This window comes from Gorilla gorilla, chromosome 5 (assembly GCF_029281585.2).
Source record: "Gorilla gorilla gorilla isolate KB3781 chromosome 5, NHGRI_mGorGor1-v2.1_pri, whole genome shotgun sequence".
NCBI classification, from domain to species: Eukaryota; Metazoa; Chordata; class Mammalia; order Primates; family Hominidae; genus Gorilla; species Gorilla gorilla.
In genome coordinates, this window is record NC_073229.2 from 116,891,641 (window position 1) to 116,900,361 (window position 8,721).

Below are 8,721 nucleotides of genomic sequence, written 5' to 3' on the forward strand. Positions count from 1 at the left end.
GAATAGGATGAGTTTAAATTTTTTGAAGTGTATTATCCAATTATCTTCTCCAAACCATTCCCCTCAGTTTTCATCTCCTTAAGAAGGCACTGCCTTTAAAATACATTACAAGAAAAATATCCAGAATCTGCAAGGAACTTAAACAAATTTACAAGAAAAATCAAACAACCCCATCAAAAAGTGGGCAAAGGATATGAACAGACACTTCTCAAAGGAAGATATTTATGTGGCCAAAAACATATGAAAAAAAGCTCATTATGACTGGTCATTAGAGAAATGCAAATCAAAACCACAATGAGATACCATCTCACACCAGTTAGAATGGCAATCATTAAAAAGTCAGGAAACAACAGATGCTGGAGAGGATGTAGAGAAATAGGAATGCTTTTACACTGTTGGTGGGAGTGTAAATTAGTTCAACCATTGTGGAAAACAGTGTGAGGATTCCTCAAGAATCTAGAACCAGAGACACCATATGACACCGCAATCCCATTACTGGGTATATACCCAAAGGATAATATCATTCTACTATAAAGACACATGCACACATATGTTTACTGCAGCACTACTCACAATAGCAAAGACTCAGAACCAACCCAAATACCCATCAGTGACAGACTGGATAAAGAAAACATGGCACATATACACCATGGAATACTATGCAGCCATAAAAAAGGATGAGTTCGTGTCCTTTTCAGGGACATGTACGAAGCTGGAAACCATCATTCTCAGAAAACTAACAAAGGAACAGAAAACCAAACACTGCATGTTCTCACTCATTAATGGGAAGTGAACAATGATAACACATGGACAAAGGGAGGGGAACACCACATATCAGGGCCTGTTGGGGAGTGAGGCTAGGGGAGGGATAGCATTAGGAAAGATACCTAATGTAGATGACGGGTTGTTGGGTGCAGCAAACTACCATGGCATGTGTATACCTATGTAACAAACCTGCACGTTCTGCACATGTATCCCAGAATTTAAAGTATAACTTTTTAAAAAGTATCTTTCATTCAGAAAAGATTTTGTTTTGTTTTGTTTCCAGGGTAGCAATTCTAATTTATTTTATTGTCCATAAAGGAAAACCCAAAAAGAACTGGACTTGAGAGAATTTTCCTTCATAATTTCAAACTATTTGCATGAACTTTCGGTTCATCCCCCTTCCTTCATTTCTCTTTGACTATCAATAGTGTCTAGTATTATGATTATTCTTAAATTAATATGTCATCTTTTTGATTAACACAATAAAACAGTAAGGCTTTCTGACTTGGAACTCTTCACAAAAGAAGAATACCAGAAGAAAGAAAATGTAATTGGCTAAATGGAAAGTACTCACTTGAAAGCCAGTGAAAGCACACTGTAGCCATATCTTCAGGTGTACTTTTATTCATTTTCTTTATATTTACCTATCAATCATGTTATATTTTCTTTCCTCCATTTCAAAAGACTTTCTGAAATCCGCTATGGATACCACTGCTTCCATGTTAGGTACTGATGCAGATGGCAGTTCAAGAGTAGTTGGCTTAATTTTTGATTATGTACTTTTAAGTTTATACTCAGATTCAAATTCAGATGAAGCCAATAGTCATAAAATCTGACGGAAGGAAGCCTGGAAAGTACCTAGTTATCAGGGATTTTAACATGATATACTGTATATGAAAGCTCTTGATAGTCTTATATTTTTCCTTTTCATGCACAATAATAATACCTGACAAAATTTAGACTGGCACAAGTACATTGTCTGTCAAAGATGCTTCAGGATTTATTTGGCTCTTAGTCAACTCACATTACTACAAGCTCTTTGATACACAGAGCACAAAACAGCTTAACATTGTTGCTATTAGTGCTCAAACCACACTGAAAACACTTCATTAAACAGCCTACTGTAGTGTAATTGTTTAATAATATTTTGATTAGGTTGTTTAGCAGACAATCTATGCTGTAAAACATTTTCTTGCTGTCAAGTGAATCACTGGTAAAAAGGCTACTGCAAAATACTTAAGAGAATCTCTTAAGAAAGAAATCATAGTGGGGAAAAAAGAAACACCTAAGTCATTCTATTCTTATTACCTACTGTATTAGTTTCCTATAGCTGCTGTAACAAATTACTTCAAATTTAGTGGCTTAAAACTACACATATTATCTTACAGTTCTGGAAATCAGAAGTCTGACATGGGTCTCACTGAGCTAAACTTAGCGTTTGCAGTGCTGCATTCCTTTCTGAAGAAGAATCCATTCCCTTGTACTTCCTTGCTTCCAAAGGCTTCACCCGTTTCTTGGCTCAGGGTTCACTTCCTCCATCTTTCAACCCAGTAATGGACAGTGGGATGTTTCTCACATTGCAAAACTGACACTTGACTCTCTTGCCTCCCTCCTCCATTTGTAAGAACCCTTTAGCCCACCCAAATAAGCAACAATAATCTTATTTTAAGGTCATCATATTGCTAACCTTGATTTCCCCTTGTCATGTAACACATGTATTTACAGATTCCAGGTATTGAAACAATTATATCTTTGGGGAGGCCTTTGTTCTGCCTGCCACAACCACCATATGGCTTCATGAAAGTTAACTCAATTTTCACACAGAAACACGTTGCTTTGGGAGAGTGAAGTGGTTAGTTTACGGGGAGTGTTGTACCTTGTACATCTGTTCCTTGGTCACCCCCATTTTAGCACAGAATCTGATTTCCAGGGTTAATGTCAAGGCTGTAGTCGTTCTGAACCTTTCGATTAAAAAATGCTTATTAGTTTCTTAACATGTGAAAGACAGTAGTCTGTTAGCTATCATTATAATGGTGACTACTCACAAGAAGAAAAAAGGGGATCTCATTCCCCTTTGATATTCTCTCTACTAAATACAAATACAATGTGGCTCTGAAGAATACAGACATAGACTTACACGGTTTTCAACAGTTCTGCTTTCGTAACAATTATAATTTTCAAACTTTTTTACTTACTCTTGAGAGGTGACAACGTGCTTGCGGCCCTCGCTCGTTCTCAGCGCCTCCTCGGCCTCGGCGTCCGCTCTGGCCAGGCTTGAGGAGCCCTTCAGCCCGCCGCTGCACTGTGGGACGCCCCTCTCTGGGCTGGCCAAGGCTGGAGCCGGCCCCCTCTGCGTACGTGGAGGTGTGGAGGCAGAGACGCAGGCGGGAACTGGGGCTGCGCGCAGCGCTCGCGGGCCAGCGTGAGTTCCGGGTGGGCGTGGGGCCCCGCGCCCCGCACTCACTCGGAGCCGCCCTCCATCGCCGCCAGCCCCGGGCAGTGAGGGGCTTAGCACCCAGGCCAGCAGCTGCGGAGGGGGCGCCCGGTCCCCCAGCACTGCCGTCCCTTGTACGCGGTGCTCGAATTCTCGCTGGGCCTCAGCCACCTCCCCATGGGGTAGGGCTGGGACCTGCAGCCCGCCATGCCCCAGCTCCCTCAAGATGGGCTCCTGCGCTCCTCCCTGAAGGGCACCGCCGCTGTGCCGCAGCAACCGGTCCCATCCGCCTAAGGGCTGAGGAGTGCAGGCGCATGGCGCGGGACTGGCAGGCAGCTCCACCCCTGGGCGCGGCACCCACTAGGCAAAGCCAGCTGGGCTCCTGAGCCCAGGTGGGGACTTGGGGAACTTTTATGTCTAGCTGAAGGATTGTAAATGCACCAATCAGCACTCTGTGTCTAGCTTGGGGTTTGTAAATGCACCAATCAGTGCTCTGTGTCTAGCTAATCCGGTGGGGACTTAGAGAACTTTTATGTCTAGCTAGAGGATTGTAAATGCACCCATCAGCACCCTGTGTCTAGCTCAAGGTTTGTAAATATACCAATCAGTGCTCTGTGTCTAGCTAATCTAGTGGGGACTTGGAGAACATTTACGTCTAGCTAAGGGATTGTAAATACACCAATCAGCACTCTGTGTCTAGCTCAAGGTTTGTAAATGCACCAATCAGCACCCTGTGTCTAGCTCAATGTTTGTAAATGCACCAATCAGTGCTCTGTGTCTAGTTAATCTAGTAGGGACTTGGAGAACTTTTACTTCTAGCTAAAGGATTGTAAATACACCAATCACCACTCTGTGTCTAGCTCAGGGATTGTAAACGCACCAATCAGCAGCCTGTCAAAACAGACCAATCAGCTCTCTGTGAAATGGACCAATCAGCTCTCTGTAAAATGGGCCAATCAGCAGGATGTGGATGGGGTCAGATAAGGGAATAAAGGCAGGCTGCCCAAGCCAGCACTGGCAACCTGCTGGGTCGCCTTCCACAGCGTGGAAGCTTTGTCCTTTTGCTCTTTGCAATAAATCTTGCTGCTGCTCACCCTTTGGGTTTGCACTGCTTTTATGAGCTGTAACACTCACCGCAAAGGTCTGCAGCTTCACTCCTGAGGCCAGCGAGACTATGAACCCACAGGGAGGAATAAACAACTCTGGACGGGAGAAACAAACAACTCCACACGTGCTGCCTTAGGAGCTGTAACACTCACTGCAAAGATCTGCAGCTTCACTCCTGAAGCCAGCGAGACCACGAACCCACCAGAAGGAAGCAACTCCGAACATCAGAAGGAACAAAGTCCGGACACAACATCTTTAAGAACTGTAATACTCACCACGAGGGTCCGCAGCTTCATTCTTGAAGTCAGTGAGACCAACAACCCACCGATTCCAGACACACTCTGAGTGCTGGCTTCAAAGAGGAGAACGCTTTAGTGCCATACAAAAGGGTAAGTAGTTTTCATGATGTCAATGCATGTTAACTGAAAATGTCTGCATGACACTTTGCTCAGTAAACAATGGAAATGTTTCCTACTTTTTTGGGATGGTAGGCAAATATATGCCAATTTTTGGAACCCAATAAAATATTTTTGTTTATAGAATCACCAATTTCAGAATAATAAGGTGCTTTAAATATCATGTATAAAAATTTCTTAATCTCACCAATTTGTGATCAAACTGGTTTTGAACATTCTCAAGGTAGAGGAAATTGATATTTCTGAAAACTTGTTCCATCTTCCTTGTATCTTCATATTAAAGCCAATTCTTTTTCCTTATAGTTTATTTTATTCTGCTTAGTAAAGTTTGACTCTGTAATGAGTATATGGAGCAATTCTAATATCTGTCCTTATGACACCCCTAATATATATGTGTGTGTATATATATACATATAAATTTTTTTTTTTGAGTTGGAGTCTTGCTCTGTCACCCAGGCTGGAGTGCAGTGGTGCGATCTTGGCTCACTGCAAGCTCCACGCCTCCGGCTCACTGCAAGCTCCGGCTCACTGCAAGCTCCGGCTCACTGCAAGCTCCACCCCTCCAGTTCACGCCATTCTCCTGCCTCAGCCTCCCAAGTAGCTGGGACTCCAGGCTCCTGCCACCATGCCCGGATAATTTTTTGTATTTTTAGTAGAGACGGGCTTTCACCATGTTAGCCAGGATAGTCTCAATCTCCTGACCTCGTGATCCTCCCGCCTCAGCCTCAAAGTGCTGAGATTGCAGGCATGAGCCACTGTGCGCGGTCATAAAAATATTTTTAAAAAGTTAAAATCTATACCCTGGGATAGAATAAACATTCCCAATCCCTATTAAAGCTTGGAGTCTAATTACTACATCAGCCTGGTCACATATATTTGAATACGGTTCAGTTTATGTCAGTATGTCCCTTAAAGTCTTATTTATGGAAGGAAACACTGTTCTAAATGTGGTCTAAGCAGATTTTCCCACCCCTGTTCTTAGATACTGCATTTTCATTTGACATTGACAAAAATCCTGTTAGTGGTATAAACCACCACCATTCACTTTTTATTTTATGATGTATTTTTCAGTAATTTTGCTAGTGTTTTATTTTGCTTTTTATATCATTTTATTTACTTGTGCTGTTGTTCTTTTTTATCCTCTATTAGTATTATTAGATTTTGTCTCTCATTAATTTACTTTATTTTCTTTTATTTTCAATCTGAAACACAAAACTTTACATTTGACTTCATGTACTCCAAGCTGGATGAGTGCTTTTGAGATATTGATTGTCTAACGCAAAACTATGCAGTTACCTTTTTATAGTCAAGTTAACCACACAGTTGATTAAATGCCCTGGATATCATCACAGAAATAATAGATAAAAAGTTGAATGAGATTAGTCCAAAAAATATAAACAAGGCTGCTCTCCAAGTTCATGAAGCAGCATACTTCCTGCAAAGGCTTTCTTACTCAGCCAACTGAAATATTGGCTCTTGCAATAATTTTTAAACACCAATTCATTTTTAATTTAGGTTCCTCACCACTTTTCACTTAAAACTGCATGTAAAATTCTGGTGAGAAATACTGGCCACTTAACTGTTTCTTGATGTCAAATGTCATGCTGAGATGTGAAACTATGACATTATCATTATGTATTATGCAAAATTTCTACTCCTTAGTCTAATTCAAAATTACAATAATAGAACCTGGAATACATTTGAATGTAGCCACTTCTTCCTGTTGCCTTACGAATTATTATGAATGTTAGTCTCCAAACTGTCAGGCAATTATAAATTTCAAAATGAATTTGATGAAAGCTTGTAAGAATTTGTGACTTTTATAACTGATACTGTATTATCCGTATATAAATTGTATTTTGATGTAAGATGTAAATTATATTTTGATGTAAAATGTAAAAGGTAAGGGCATTAGAAGGGAGGATCTGCTATCAGCTTATGTGAAAATCTGCTAGTCTCTTGGGAGCTACCAAGATTTTACCTGTCATTGAGCTATGCCATAAGCAGAATATTTTTAAAAGATTTAAACTACAAAACCTCTTACTGACTTTCATATAATGTCATTCATTTACATATCCATGCATATATTAATATGTGTCTTAATGTGATAGAGACAAAAGACCATTTAAAGGCACAGTTCAGTTAATAATAAACACATTTAAACCAACACTCTTTTTTACCTATTGAACAAAAATTATTAGAATTTTTAAGTGTACCTGTTGAAATAGATAACTATCCATTACTAAAATGAAAAAGAAATGTTTTATCTATTAATATATTACCATCAGTGGTAGGCAATAATATTTTAAAGACTTTTTTCGTATTCGTTAATTGATATATCATAGCTGTACATATTTAGGAGTGTATGTGATATTTTGATACACATATGCAATGTGTAATGATCAAATCATGGTAACTGGAATAACTATTACCTAAAGCACTTATCTTTTCTTTTTGTTGGGAACATTACATTCTTTCTATCCTTTAAGTCTTTTACCTTGCTTTAAAATGTTGGACTCTATTATCTAAAGATAATCTAGAAAAAGGAATCTGAATTGGGGTTTTTAGTTTACCAATATATTTAGTATGTTAAATGCATTCAACATAAGAGGAAACGTGTGTGCTTCAAATGAGAAAAGTCTTGTTCTTGTTAGGAAGAGCTTTATATGTGGAATTTAGAAAGTTTGTAGAGTCTGCTTTGGTTATGAGAAAGATTTAGAAAGATAAGCTTTCCCAGAAATTTGGATAACAGGCTGAGATACAAGCAACATTACAACACTAAAAGTCATCATGATTTACCTCCTTCTCACTACAGTTTTATTATTTATATCCTAATGTATTTAGGAATAGTTTAATGTTGGACATGTTTTTGTAAAAGGGATCTGCTAGTTACATAATATTTATGGAATCTTAAATGGTTAAATTTGATTTCATACACACACATATATACCCAACATACAGTTCTCAGAGCTTTACAATATCTGTTTTATTTGATTAAATTGTTTAATTCATTTATTTTGTACATGATTATTACCAAATAGCATGTACTATAAGTTAACAAGAGCCAGTGTAACTGTACATTTATCATGAATAAATATATTGCATATAAAATATGAAGAATTAAGCTGATTACCCAAGTCATTGGCTGACATTAAAAGAAAACACATGTGATGAATTGTATAGAATGATTATTAAGCTGACAAAATTCTAGAAAAACAAATTAACCCACGATGTGCAGTCATCCCTACATCCTCATGAATTGAACATTAACTATAACTGCTCCCAAATGGAAGTCTTTAAATGATTGTGGCTCCAGCTTGAAATAAAAGTAAAGTGATAACACATTTTTTGTTGTTTCAGAATCTTAAACTAGTACGGTAAAATATGCTGCAGTATTTCATTCGGTTTTTAATTCGCTAGCCGGTGAGCAGTTAATCATGTTTAAAAATCATTATTTAACTTTTACCTAATGGTCTCAAGTCTTAGGGTGCTTCACAAAATACGTTCGGTCAAAATCTAAATCTAATTACAGTAGTTCATTTAACTAAAACGTAACAGGGGAAATGTCACTGATTTAATATCACTCTTTCCAGTAGTAAATACATGCATGACTAATGAATAGTTTAATTAACGACCATGAACATTATTTAACAAATATAACAAATCAAACATAACTCTTCAGATGGGACAAGATTAATCCAGCCTTGAAAAGTTATCAGATCAGTACTGTGGGGAACTTGTCATATTCTCATTTGAGAAAAAAATGATTTTAATTTTTTAATTACATAATTGGACAGCCATTTTTTTCATAGTTCATTTAAATTTGGATTTTTTTATTATACTTTAAGTTCTAGGGTACATATGCACAACGTGCAGGTTTGTTACATAGGTATATATGTGCCATGTTGTTTTGCTGCACCCATTACCTCGTCATTTGCATTAGGTATTTCTCCCAATGCTATCCCTTCCCCAGCCCCCAACCCCATGACAGGCCCTGGT

At 38.6% G+C, this 8,721-nt stretch overlaps 1 protein-coding gene across 1 annotated transcript in view; it reads right to left on the reverse strand.

Moving 5' to 3' along the window:
* Positions 1-3,515, reverse strand: part of LOC134758706 (uncharacterized) — a 346,019-nt gene extending 342,504 nt beyond the window's left edge. Inside the window, exons 1-3 of the mRNA XM_063707332.1 lie at positions 3,457-3,515; positions 2,961-3,272; positions 2,642-2,726 (exon numbers count right to left, since the gene is read on the reverse strand). Of these exons, the coding sequence (XP_063563402.1) occupies positions 2,642-2,726; positions 2,961-3,272; positions 3,457-3,515 (456 nt within the window). The remainder of the gene's footprint in view (positions 1-2,641; positions 2,727-2,960; positions 3,273-3,456) is intronic.
* Positions 3,516-8,721: the final 5,206 nt, after the last annotated feature.